Source organism: Eptatretus burgeri, chromosome 10, assembly GCF_056783735.1.
Source record: "Eptatretus burgeri isolate ZD-2024b chromosome 10, Ebu_testis_v1, whole genome shotgun sequence".
Classification (NCBI taxonomy): domain Eukaryota; kingdom Metazoa; phylum Chordata; class Myxini; order Myxiniformes; family Myxinidae; genus Eptatretus; species Eptatretus burgeri.
In genome coordinates this window covers 30,578,878-30,593,002 of record NC_140970.1, presented here as the reverse complement: position 1 = coordinate 30,593,002, position 14,125 = coordinate 30,578,878, and the positions used below count along the sequence as shown (strand labels likewise).

The 14,125-nt window shown below is 40.9% G+C and overlaps 1 protein-coding gene across 4 annotated transcripts in view; it reads left to right on the top strand.

The window, feature by feature from the left end:
- Positions 1-14,125, top strand: part of LOC147018216 (uncharacterized) — a 75,877-nt gene that overhangs the window by 42,661 nt on the left and 19,091 nt on the right. For all 4 annotated transcript variants that reach the window (XM_085897685.1, XM_085897689.1, XM_085897688.1 and 1 more), the window contains exons 9-13: positions 10,054-10,088; positions 11,173-11,202; positions 11,340-11,443; positions 11,702-11,831; positions 11,933-12,043. In XM_085897685.1, coding sequence (XP_085753811.1) covers positions 10,054-10,088; positions 11,173-11,202; positions 11,340-11,443; positions 11,702-11,831; positions 11,933-12,043 — 410 coding nt within the window. The remainder of the gene's footprint in view (positions 1-10,053; positions 10,089-11,172; positions 11,203-11,339; positions 11,444-11,701; positions 11,832-11,932; positions 12,044-14,125) is intronic.

Below are 14,125 nucleotides of genomic sequence, written 5' to 3'. Positions count from 1 at the left end.
ACTCTTCTTGTGCAAACTACTCCAGTTTTCCCAGATTTGAAGGATGTCTTCTTCCAACTGCTGTTTTCAGATCTCCCCACAGATCTTCAATGGGATTTAGATATGGACTCTTTGCTGGCCACTTCAGAACAGTCCAGCATATTGTGTTGAACCAGTCTTGTGTGCTTGGGGTCATTGTCCTGCTGCAAGACCCAAAACGGTCGACAGCGACCCAGCTATCTGACACTGGATTGAACATTGTGCTCCAAAATGCCTTGATAATCTCCTGATTTCATTATTCTATGCACACATTCAAGGCACCTCGTGCCAGAGGCAGCACAGCAACCCCAAAACATCACAACCTCCTCTGACTGCAGGGAAGGTGTTCTTTTCTTTGAAGGCTTCATTTTTTCTGTAAACATGGAGATGATGCGTTTTACCAAAAAGCTCTAATTTGGTCTCATCTCTCCACAGGACATTCTCCCAGAATGATTTGGGCTTGTTCAGATGTGTTTTGGCAAACTCCAGTCAGGCTTTCTTATGTGTGTGTGCCTCAGTCGTGGGGTCCTCCTGGGTCTCCTACCATAGGACCCCTTTTCATTGAGTTGGTGATGGATGGTGCGAGTTGAAACTGTCATATCTTGTCTGAAGGTGAGCTTGAATCTGTTTGGCAATTGATCGAGGCGCTTTCTCCACCATTCAAACAATGCTTCACTGCAATCTACAATCAAGTTTTTCTCTTGCGTCCACGTTCAGGGATGTTGGCGGCAGTGCCATGGGCCTTAAACTTCCTTATAACATTGTCCGGTGAACATGGGAACATCAAGGTCTTTGGAGATGGACTTGTAGCCTTGAGATTGTCCTTGCTTGGCTACAATCTTGTGTCTGACCTCAGACAATTCTCTGGTTTCCTTTCTTTTCTCCATGCTCATTACGGTGTACACAGTGACACGAAACAGCAGAATGACTCCTTTTCTCAATTCAAACTGGTTGAATGAGTGATTTGTATATTGCAGGCACCTGCAGCTCAGGCGAGTTCAATTCCAAAGTAAAGCAGAATCATCTGCTTGAAATCTATTTCTGACAACTTCAAAAAGGTGCTAGTAATATTGTCGGCCATTTTGGGATTTATGTGTGGAATAAGCTCAGATTTTGTTACTTTTTCCAGCTCCCCCACCCCCCTGCAAACCCAAAGAAATACATGTGTGGACCAAAAGAAGTCTAATTTTTTTTTTTCAACAATTTTCTGGAAGAAATGGTGTGTTGTTTGAAAAAAGTGCAAGGGTGCCAATATTTACCATGACTATGCTGTTCCACTGGGGTAAGTTTCCAAAACCGTCAATATATTTCATGATGTAAATGGAATATTCCACCTGAGCAACTATTTCAATCTGCTCAATTAGTTCTTCATGGGATTCTTCATTTTTGTGTTTGGGGTGAAGTGGTCATTGAAACTGATCGCATGTAACCTGCTTCTCCTGTCATCTTTTAACTAGTGCTATGTCTCATCTTTAAGATAGTTTGTGTTTGCGTAATCGGATGACGTGAAAATGTACGAGACGAACAAAATCTGTGTAACTGCATAAAAATAATTACCTCATCGGTTTGTTACACCAGTATTTGCATTGTCTGGCTGTCTTATGTCAGCCCAAGCATAAATAGCATTCCTTGCCTGTCATTCTCTGCAGACTACTACTGCAGTATATAAGAGTACTCTCAAATACGAGTTGTAACTGCAACATTTTTGCCTGGGAGGACTGGCAGTCCCTCGTTTCAGAACACTTGTTTTTGAAAATGTTTTCATAAACAGGATGTTAAACGGAACAATAAATCCCCTTCAGATACATGTAATAAGTGATTAATTGGTTGCTGAACACAAATTAAACCCTATTTCTTCCATAAAAACATTACTAAATGTCCTTTTAAAATATAAAAACGTGAACATACAAATATTTTATTGGGCGATCGACAGACACCAGCGTAACTTGGAGGTCCACATGTACAAATGCAATGCAGTATCCATCCATTGGGACCATACTCTGTGCAGAGCGTTGGTGCTGCCAAGCAGTCTTCTTGGCTAATGGGCAAAATGCTGGACAGGTCGTCACTCCAACACAGGATACCAGCAAGATGGCACTCATTTTTGCCGACCTCAGAAGGATGACGGGCAGAGTCAACCAACCTGGTATTAATTCCAGAGCTGAGTGGGATTTGAACACAGGATCCTAGGATCCCAAGCCAACCACTCTCGCCATTAAGCCAACACCAGGCATAGTGCAGTATGTTGCCACCAAAAAGCCAGATGCATCAGCAGTACACAGGGATTCACTCGTGTTTAAATGTTCCCTTCATTTTCCTGCGTGCTTCGTGTGGCATGTTCAATAACCCTATTAAACCTTGTTTTTATTTTATTATTTTTAACCCTTTAAACCCTGAGCTCCTTAGACTTTCAGCTCTCGCACCCTGTGCTACCTGGAGAAAAATCTGGCTGCTCTGGCATATCGACGTTTGAATTGCGGCTGGTAAAACTGCCGCTTCGGGCTCAAAGGGTAAAACAAACCTTTTTAAAGTAAAAATAGAATCTGAGTAAATCAAATGTGTCGTTGGTGTAAGGCATGACAAGGGATCGTGATTTAGTTTGAGAGTTTATGGTGAAGCAGGGCAGGCACTGTTCTCTCATGCCGGTAAGGAACTCCATGGAGAGAATGACATGTGGACTGGTGGAAAAGTGTTGGGCTGAAGCCTGTCTGAACAGGTAACTAACTCTTGAGGTCCGATTTCCTGCGTTTCGTGCTCAGCGAGTTGTTTAAAAAAAAAAAAAAGTATAATGCTCAGTAGCCGGGTGTTCATAAACTGGAAACTGCCTGTAATTGCATTGTCTGCGCCTCTTGCATCAATAATTGCATTGTTGACTTGCCTGTTGCATTGTCTGCCTGTCTGTTGCATCAACTCTCGATAGCGTCCCTTCCAACACACCCGTTTGTGCTTGCTGTGATTTTATCAAAATGATAAACACTCGCTGTGGAGTTTGGGCCCAAAAAGTCAACCAGTTTGTGTCGTTTCCGCTAGCTTTTAAAACAGCACAACTTGAGATGACTGTTTGCCAGGTCATGGGTTATTTTGGTTATTTCCTACTTGACATTTGAGATTTCCTTATTGGTTGCTTGTGTTGCGTTCTATTTGGCATTTTGTTAGTGGTGGTTTACTGCAGTTTATGGTTGTGATAACTGAGTTGCATTACGGCACTCCAGGCTATCTTGGCATTTGACGAAGCAATGGAGTACTGCACTAGAATGAATTGCCAGTCGGATTGGCTATGAAATGGTCACGGACCAGGCACTTAAATATTGATGATATAGTTCCTTTAAACTTTCACGAAAATGTCATGATGCAACTTAATTTTTTCCATCAATTTAAGTGAACCTTTTATTCCTAAACGAAACTACAGTTTAGTTGACGGATTTTTATTTTTCACTTACGAAATCTTTAGATTTCGTAAGTATATTGATGACTTCGTCATCTTTTTGTGTGTGTTTGTGTGTTTGTTTGGAGGCACAATAACTCAAACGGAAGAAGCTACCAATGTCAAATTACACCACGTGATTCAGGAGGGTGATGGCTAGTGCTGATTAGATTTTGGTCAAAATCGGTCAAAGGTCAAGGTCACAGTGAGGTCAAACATTCGATTTTCGATTTGGTACAGAATCATCGTAGAAACTTCTGCTTTGCGTCGCTACCTTCTCTGGAGATGGCTTTTATTAGACAAGGTCAGAGGTCAAGTTGATTTCGTAAGTACCAATCTATGACTGCTCGTTTTATTATTTTATGATAAATCGGTTACACGACTTCCGAAAAGCAGAGCTTCGAACACTTCATTATGGAGTGGTGTGTACTTGCACGGTGTCATGCAAAATGAAGAGGGTCAACATTGTACAAAGTTTCTATTTTGAGTTCAAGCGGAGACTGTCTCCAGAGTTGTACACCAGATTAATAAATGTAAGACTTTTTTTTATGATGGGCAATTGACTGATCTTGGGGGACATGTCAGATTTGAGTCAAAGATGTGAACTCCATCTGGACAAACCTGCATTAATCGACAAGCTGAAAACTGGAACCAGGAACAAAGTATCTGGCAAAGTTTTTGGGTGACACTGCATCAGCAAACTAGGGGCACAATGTTCTCTTGGTGCAGGGAGACAACCAGGGAAACTAGAGTGACTACCAAGGTTTTATTCCCACTTTCCTGTAATAGTTTGGTTTTTTTTATTTATTTAGTCATTCATTTATTTTAAGTGTTAACCTTGATGTAGGTTTTCAAGATCCAATTGGAATTGGCATTTGTAATAATCCAAAACAAAGCCTGAAGTATACATGCCTGGATAGTGAAGATGTATCACACCGGTTGGTCCTGCAAACGGTTTAATATACATTAAATGGACCAAGAGGGTCAAGGGGATGTCCTCTTGGTTTGCTCCATATATCATTCACAGACCTGTTTGGTCTTCAGGTTCTGTCCATTACATGTACCAGTATTCACAATTTAATGCCCAAGGTGACACAGGAGAATGTCAAAATTCGGTGAACAGCCCGAACTGTAAAATAGACAGTTGGTTTATCATATTTTTATACCTCCGCCGATGAAGTCGCCGAAGGCATGATTTCGGGTTGTGCGTCCGTCCGTGATAGGTTTTTGTTTCTGCGATAACTTGAGAGCGGCTGAAGGGATCCAAGTCAAACTTGGTACAAGTATGTATAATGGTGTATACATAAGCTCATTAGATTATTAGGTTTGAGGTCATAATTAGTTAAAAGTTACCATGCTAACTTGTGAACCAGTGTTGACCAAACTTGGTATGAATATATATATATATATAGTGCAAAGATGACCTGGTTAGAATTTGGTGTCAGGTCATGGGTAAGCATGTGATACTTGAGAAGAGCTGAAGGGATTTAAATCAACCTTGGTGTCGTTTGTAATAATGTGAGCGGAAGCATATCGGCCAAAGAGTACCGTTTGGAGTGTTCAAACTGACGTTTATGCCCCTGGTCATGTTGAGGCTGAAAGGATTTTCACCTGTTTATGTAAAATAGATGCACAGACCACACTCTACTCAATATTGAACAGATGGACAAGGTGATGGGGCTTGGTTGTGTTCAAAATCATTTTTTTGCTGTTTTGATTTTGAAGGAACCAGCGATCATCTTTTGCGTTCGATGGCAATAATAATATTTCCTGGTTGATGCTTATCCATTCTTATTTTCTACCAACACCCGAGTTGACCCCTATCCCCAAGATTTTTATTTGGAGCGTGGCTAATAGTCCGTGAAACTCTATAAAGGGCACTTTCCAAGTCTTGGTTCGAATGCAAGCCGCTCGTACGTCACCACGATGCCTGGGGCGGCTGAAAGTGGGTGTTTGAAGCTGGTTAAATTGGGGCAGCAAAAGTACACGTAGTGTCCTATACCAGCTTATTACATTACAAGTCATCACTTGACATAGTCCCGGTTAACATTGTTTCATCAAGTCACTGATCTGTTCAAGAGTATGCTCGTTTAAAGTTGTTCACTGTTCCGTTATAAAGTCGCTTTTCCTCTCATTTGGTACCAAACTAATGGTTTTCGTCATTTTAATGAAGCTGCAGTATAATCCGTACCATAAACACTGGTGTATCAGCTCACCCAGAGTATGTCCAGTGTAGGTCTTGTATACACCGAGCAGCGCGTCGGTAGGTCCTGGTGTGAAGTTTCTCAGATGTGCACGAATTGTGGGTGGAGGAAGTTGTGGCCTGAATGTGTCACTGATTTGAAAGGATTTAAAGATGTCACTGCTGTGAAAAGTTATCCTTGGCTTGGCTCATAAAGTGGGTTTTGATGAGGTGCAAGAAGCAGACGTTGCACAACTGCAATCACATGGAGAAAAGCTTACCAATGAAGATCTTAAGCGCAACTCGAGATGATATTCAATTGTTTGTTTCAAATTATTTAAAACTTGTACTCTATGTTCAATGTGTTTTGCCTGAAGATAAAAAAAAAAATTTCCCTTAACACACCCAACCCCACCCCAATTTACATAAATTTTAATGGGGAAATTGGATTTGCTTGGTCATTTCAGCTGATCACATTTTTCAAGAATGTAACCAACGTTGAGCGAGGACTGACTGTACAATGACGTAAATATGTGACATGCAAGTAGTTTCCAATGCCTAAAATCCCACGAAGCAACGTGCAGAAAGTTACTCATCGCACGGTTCATTCACGTGCAGCTTTGGTTCAGTATTTACCGGAACCTGGCTGTGTTGCTGATGAAATGCCCCCCTATAGGTTAGAGCAGAAATTTGTAATTTGTTTGTGTGTTGCCGCGAGTTCACCCTTTTACAAAAACTTTGGAATTTCAAGTCCAGCAACGGCCAGTGCTGGCAAGATGGGGGTCTGCTCATTCTCCATCCAAAGGACAGAACACACTTTTATGTCTTGTCCTGTATTTGATACACCAGGATGACAGTTTATAGCTGATCGGAGGGTCAAACTCAAACTATACAACTCTTAAGCTGGTATGTTTAACTCTAGGCTATCCTTACCAACCCATAACTGTGCAGTTTTTGTGCTTGGTTTCTGGTAAAGCCAAAAGGTTGGTGCTTCAAAAATGTACTTCCGACCACAAAGGATCAACCTTTGCAAATAATGGTTTGAATTTGTCTGACTAATGGTGATAGGAGGTGGCATTGAGACTGTGATTGAGGTAGAAGGTGATAGGTTAGTTACCGGTGGGGATGGGGGGGGCTCATTTCTGGGAGGTTGATTCTATTGCAATTTGACAACAGATTCTTGACTTTGTTAATGGTAAGCTACACACTTTTTCAAGGTTTATTATCAAACAAATATCACTAAAGCACAAAAATGAGAAATTGATCATGTGTGCAGATTTTAATGGCTTGGTATTTGTTGGTCAATTTGAAAGTTATATCTGCGAATGGAATTTGTATTCAAGATAATAGGTTTTTCCTGACAATGTCTGCACATGCTCATGGAACTGCATGGTTTTAGGTTGAGGACAAAGCTCAACACAAATGTGATTGAGGATGGTGTGACATGGAAAGGGTTTTGGTTGATTGGGACCATTTTGTGGAGGTTTTATTTTTAAAGCCTGGTTCCTAAGGTTTTAATCCATGATTTGATGAGGTAATTTTAACGTCAAAGGAAAGGGTGGTGGTTTGGGATTTTGGTGAGACCTGTAAGATTTGAGGCAGGCAGGTATTCTCTTGGAATATTATTTAATTTTTGGTTTTATCCAAAAGTGTGATTGGGTGAAAGTGTAGAACATGGGTTCTGTGCCATGTGGCCTTGAAGTGCATTTCATAGATTTAAAGGTGGGCTTTTGGTCACTTTTATGTAACAAACTCCCTTGATGGAAGTGGTGGGGGGGGGCTGGTGGTGGGTGTGCATATGCACATCTGTATATAGTACTAGGTTTTTGTTGCTGAATGTTAAATATGCAAAATGATCACTTCAATACAGTTATGGAGGTTTTCAGCTGGTCTTTAAAATTTTAGGTTCATAAAGTGGAATATGAAGGGGAAAAATGTTATACATTCATCTCAGGTGAATAGAACTTGTACATGTACCATGAGGACACAAATATTTTATTTGAAGCATTGGTGTATTTTTACATGAATTACAAGTTTTTTTTTTTTTTTTTTGGAGACTGGACAAATGTATGGTATTTGAACATTGGCTTCCTACAGCTTGACCCAAAGGTTTAGAACCGAAAACATTCAGATGCACATCTCAACACAAGAATTGGTGGAAATGTGGTTTCTCGGGGTGTCGTAACCGACCGTTGTGTGGGGGCTATGAGAAGTCGGCTTTAAATCTCAAAAGGAAGAGCATGAGATGATACTCGTAGGCAGTTCAACAGGTGTGGAAAGATTGGGATAAACGAATGGAAGTTTGGACTTGGAGGGTGACATGGGAAGGGTTTTGTTGTTGATAATTTTGTTGAGGTTTTATTTTTAGAGCATGGTTCATAAGATCTGAATCCATGATTTCAAAAGTAAGCAATTTTAATGTTGAAGGAAAGGGTGGTGGTTTTGGATTTTGGTGAGGTGTGTGCAACACTTGAGGCAGGCAGGTATTCTCTTTTTTTAAAAAAAACTTTGGTTTTATCCAAGCAAAGCAACATCTTTAATCAAAACTGAATCGGTGCCATGATGTTCCATCCTGGTTGATTAAATGAGTTGATGTGTGGGACCTTAAAAGGTTTTTTTTTTTTATTGTAATCTACTTTCATTGTTGGTACCTAACCTCCAGTTGTCATTTCCATCAAAACTCATTGGCTGTGGAGACGCCAACAAAATCTATGGAAAATACAGCAACCATGATTGAGGGTTTATTTTGACTCTCCAATGCCGTTTCCAAGCGTGTATCTAAATACAGTGTTAGAATTAAAAAAAAATTTTTTTGAGGTGAGCGCTGTTCATTTTGCTGCCAAATGATAGCCACAGGTGTCAGAAGAAAGAGGAAAAAGTACAAGTTCTTGGAAATCCTGTTAAAAATTTCTTTAAAAAAATATCCTACAAGAATTTTTAAACATTGTGGAAATGGGACTTTAATGAGCCTGGTTTATAAACGAGAAATCCAATTAATGTTTGAAAGGTAGAAAGGGGGTGACCAGTGAAAACAAGTTTGCTCATTCTCTCCTTCGTTCTTTGTCTTTTGTAAACCTTTTAGTTGAGGCCTGATATTGGAGGCCTGTGTTAGTGTTTCTTGGTGCCAGTTTTGGATGTTGCTGAGAAAGCTGCTCATGATTGCACTTTCCAACAAACAGTTGGTTGCTTCAACGATTTGGTTACATCTCATTCTTCCTCTTGCCATTTCTTCTTTAAAATTTTTTTTCCTCTCCCATGTTTTATTTCACATCACCCTTTGCCTTTTACTTTTCCCTCCTTGTATCGTGTGCTTTTTATCCACAACCATTCCCTTCCCAGGCTTTTGCCTCACCCTGCACCATTAAAGGTTTTCTTTATTTTATTTTTATTAACACACACCAATGTTTTACTGTAATTGTACCAGATGGATTTGTTAATTGCCATGTTCACTATGTTATAGGATGCCATGATATATAATGTCAACGCTTTTATTTTTTGTGCCAAGAAATCTGTTTAACCTTCTTCCTCTTCTTTTCCATCACAGGGAAACGTTAGCCTAACTACTCGTTTCAAAAAGAATACCTGGTGTTATTTGATGTCTATTTTAGATTTCACTAGTGGCTAGGGAAGAGAGAGGTACAGCTTGGTTTTGTAATTGACCAATATATTGAAGTGACTAACTTCGAATAATTTTAAATGGTAATGTTTGGAACAATCATTGTTAGAAATGGTAATGCATTGTCATACATTACAGATGTTTGTTTATGGGGAGGAGGAGTGGGGTAAATGGAGAAAAGGTGGGAGGATAGGAGATTAAAGTAGGGGTTGAGGAGTATTGGGAGAGAGGGGAATAAGGAGAAAAGAGGTTTAGAGGGTGGGGTTTGAAATGGGATAGGGTGGGGGTTGGGATGCTAGATGCAAAGAATGTATGTTGGGGGTGGGGACGGGCAGGGTTACATAGTACTCAATATGGAGATTGCTGTTGAAATTCGCAATTGACATTTTGTTTTCTAAGCTTTTCACCTTTTTCTTTGACTGGAATAGAGTAGTTAAAATATTAAAGCATTGCTCATGACTTCTTCATTTGATGTCAAAAGATTCCATTAATTTGCCAGGATACTTAGAAAATTATTGCTTCTGATAATAGGAGTTCCTCTGCATTTTAAGAATCTTGTTTATTGTCTCATTTGTCAGAACTTGGGTGTTAATCATTGCCTATGTAGGTCATGGTGTAGTAGGAGAGTGGAGACACAGAGCTGGATGTTACTAGATAAGTAACTGGTGTACTTGGAATAGTTTGAGTGAATTATTTGGTTTAAATGGGCTCTGGAGGGCCAAGGTTTTTTTTGGGGTCCTTGATGTCAGGTCCCCTTAAAGAATGCATTTGATACGAAGGAGTCACATCTCCGTGCGTGTTTCACGTCTGCAGTGGGGGTCTACGTGGCGCCTACAGTGGGCTTGGTGGTAAGTGGTTTCGAAGCGGTGGGAGGAGGGAAAGGGTATCTGGAAGGGTTTAATTGTGATGGTTTAAGCTCATGCCTTGAGGTCAAAATGTGCCCACCATACCCCCATTTACCCCACCTGCTGGTCGTCCAGTGATGTGTGAAAAAAAAAATGCACAAAAGATGTTGGATTGTATTTGAACTGTGAAAGTGTCGTTTGATATTATTCTATGTTCCTCGATTGTGTGTTCTTTAAGTTTCAATGGCACTTCTTTCAATAATGGGGAAGGCTTGGGCTGTGAAAAACAAAAAAGTTGATGGGTTCCTATTTATTTTTATTTTTCACAGTACAGTGCAGTATTTTTTTTTTATTTTTTTTAATTCCGTTCGAATTTTTCATTCTGCGAATTGGGGATTTTGCTTATCCATGGTGTTTTGAAAATGGCTGGGGTATGTTTGGCCATTTTGAAATGTTTCACATGCTATGTCATAGGTCAGGGAAATGGTTGGTTCATTGTGGTGGGGATATTTATGATGCGTTGCATTACAAGCGAGTTCTCTGATGGTGTTTGTTATCCTGCCATTCGTGGGCATGCGTTTTAACGTGCAAGTGTTTAGTTTTGAGGGTATAAACCATGTAAGCAAAGGTTTTGAGGGTATAGACCATGTAAGCAAAGGTGAGGTTACTTTGAAACAAAAACTATGATTAAAAAAAAAATTTTGTTTTTCAAAAAAAAAACATTTTTGGTTGGGTGGTGGGGTGGGATGAGGGGGCATGGTGAAGTTGAGAGATTTGTAGGAAAACTGGCTGGGTTGAGCATGTGGTTTCCTCCAAAAATGCATTGTGACCTGTTGATTCCGTTGCATTTGGCACAGAGTTTACAGTTAAAATACCGAATTTTGAGCGAACACTTATCCAGATGGTTCTTCAGTGTCACCGCCTGATGTATTGTGCAGTCTTGCATGTGACCCACAATCGCTTGTGTGCTTAACAGTCTTCTCTTTCAGCGGCTTGACGTGTGGATTCGGTAACAGAAATCTAACTTGGTTTTTCTGTTTCTTTCTTCTTTTTTTCATCATCGTTCCTGCTTTTATCGGCTTCACAGGACCACGGGAGGAGCCAGACTGTGAATCTGGTAAGATATTTAGAAACCTTCCTAAAAATTATTTGGGGTGGGGGGTGCTTGGGGTAAAGAAGGCTTATTTATTTATTTATTTTTTTGTAGTGAATTGGGCAGGAAAAATTTCAATTTGTTGTGATTGTCATTTGCAGATGTAGACAACAGTGACAATGACACCATTTTTGTGCAAGGCCTTAGCGAAGAAATTACTGCAGAGCAGGTGGCTGAACACTTCAAGCAGATTGGTGTTATCAAGGTACATTATAAAGTGTAAACCATACAACTCTTCCTATCTTGTCAGTCTGGTTTTGTACATCGAAGCTACCAACTATTCCTCCTTTTGTGCGTTTCATCAGATCTAAATCGAGCATAACTATCAGATTTTTATTCCGTGCGTTTTTAAGGAAGATGCTTTGTGACTGATATTCGGTGTGAGTGAAAAAGCTTAAGTATTGGTGTGTTGAGCATTAAAATTTGACATTGCTCGTTCTCACTGAGGGTCTTTGTGCTGCAGTTGAACAAGCGCTCTGGGAAACTCATGATAAACCTGTACACAGACAGAGAGACTGGGCGACAAAAGGGAGAGGCCACAGTGTCCTTTGATGACCCTCCTTCAGCCAAAGCTGCTATCGAATGGTTTGACGGTGTGTGTGTGTTGTGTTTTGTGTGTTGTGTGTTGTGTGTGTGGTGTTAATATAATACTGATTTTGTACATTGCTCATTGTACTTCATTTCTATTCACCAGGTAAAGAGTTCAACGGAAACAAAATAAAGGTGACCTTTGCAACACGACGACCCGACTTTGGCATGAGGGGTGGAATGGGAGGAAGGGGAAGAGGAATGGGACGAGGAGGAGGTGACTGAAATTGAAACTATCTCCTCTTGTGAAACATCTTGATGTGCTTTCTTTAAATTTAATATTTCTAAACTGCTTATTGCATTCTTGGGAAAAAATTGAGTTAACATTGTTACGGCCTGGGTTCGGGGTTTGCCACGAGGGGAAGCACTCGAGTTTTTCCCGAACACTCGAGCCGCCAACCACAGAACTCAACGGTCCAACGGGCTGTAGTTCTTACACAGCTGTAACCACTCGACAGACTACCGGTCGCACACGGTTATGCTTCAATGCTTCCGCGATACCTTTCTATTGGCACGGCAACTGAACGTGAAGCCGTGCCCTCCGTGCCGCATCTGGTGATCTACCGAGTAGAACAGATAAAGCAAATTTCCGTAACACGTATTCTGTCTTGTACAATCTTATTTATCAATGCATGCCACCACCAATGCATTATTATTTATAAATCAATCTTATCAATCGATGCATGCCACCCGAACAACCCTTGGACATGGGGCTGAGGACTATCCACTCAGGATTAATGAAATGACTTGTCCTCGGGTCACCTCGGTGTCCATGTAAGCTCTCTGGGGTAAGTTTCCAAAACGATAACTCGCTTGTGTTTTATCAGTTGCTTTGGGTGGCTATTTTGATGTCACGAGATTCACGTTGGTGGCATGTGCCACTGCTGCAGAAAGTGCATCAACCGGAGGAGTGGGGTGGGGGGAGGGTTAAAAAAAAATTTTGGGTGTAAAAGTTGATTTCCCCCCCCCCACCCCCAAAAAGTCTGGACCTCAACTTGTACTTGGAATTAACTTATCTATGGTTTAAGACATTGAGCTCAACAAATGAAGAAAAATAATGCAAAGAGTGATCTTTTCTGAAACGAATTGTACAATTGTTAATTTAAAATGCACTACAACAAGTTTCCACTTAACGTCGCGGATGGGTTTTCAGAAAAACAACGTTGAGCAGACAAGATATTTCCATGGACCTCGTGTTATAATTTGAGGGGGAGGGGGTGGATGCGTTCCCAAGGCATATTTTCGGTCACCCTAACATAACTTTAACCTCACAACGACACATTAGAGGCAAATATTTAATGGATCGATAAAGAACACATTAAATGTGCAAATGGACAATTATATGAACCGTTAAAGGGTACTCTCAAAAATGTAGTGCCAAGATTGCTTGTCAGGATGGGGGAGTTGTTGATAGGTTGTTACAGAAGGGAGGATCAGGCCTTCCTGTCTCACATGAATTGCTCAAATATTTTGTGGCCTGGGAAGGCAAATGGGAGGGAAGCCTGCAGTGATTTATGGTGCTCCCCTTGCCATGATCAGGCTTTCAGTTGAGGTGAATATGGAATTGAGAAGTCTGCGCTTGAACAGGCCACGTGGCAAATCCAGGCCGGAGAAGTCATCACCGAGGTGCCACGTGTTGGTGCGATCAGAGTGCCGGTGCAAGACTAATCTTGTTAAGAACTTGTTAGGCTAATCGTGGCTGCAAAGTTATGTGGACAAACATCAAGTGTGTATTACAAAGTGGTCAGGCGTTCATTTTTAACTCGCCTGCATTTTAAGCAAGTGAGCTTATGCGATCAAGCATTGTCCATCGGTGAATGAGCGAGTCAGTCATTCAGTCCGCAAACACTTGTCATTGTTTTAACCAAACATGGTTTTGATGAAACTTGGTCACAAGCTTCATGTCTGATGTCTAATGAAGGTGTATTGGCCGCATCAAAACCTGCACTTATTCAAGGGGTCTATGGGGAGGTTTTTGACCCCCACCTCCCCAAAACAGGTATTTGCTCTTCTCCGAAACTGCACACATGATTTTGCTAAAACTCTGCCACAACCTTCATCACCCACGATGTAGCAAAGTATATCGACCATCAAAATTTTCGCTCGTTGAAGGGGTCTGCCAGGGGCCGTTCGGAACAACACATAAAAAGGAGCTTGGCACAAATTTATTTGCATTTTAAATTGTAAGTAGTTCGAGCTGGACGGTAAAGGCAACACAATATGAAAAATTGGACGGGAAAGTCCAACTGCCAGTCGTACAGAGCAGACTTACCAAAATACACCGCTTTCCTTGCTCTTC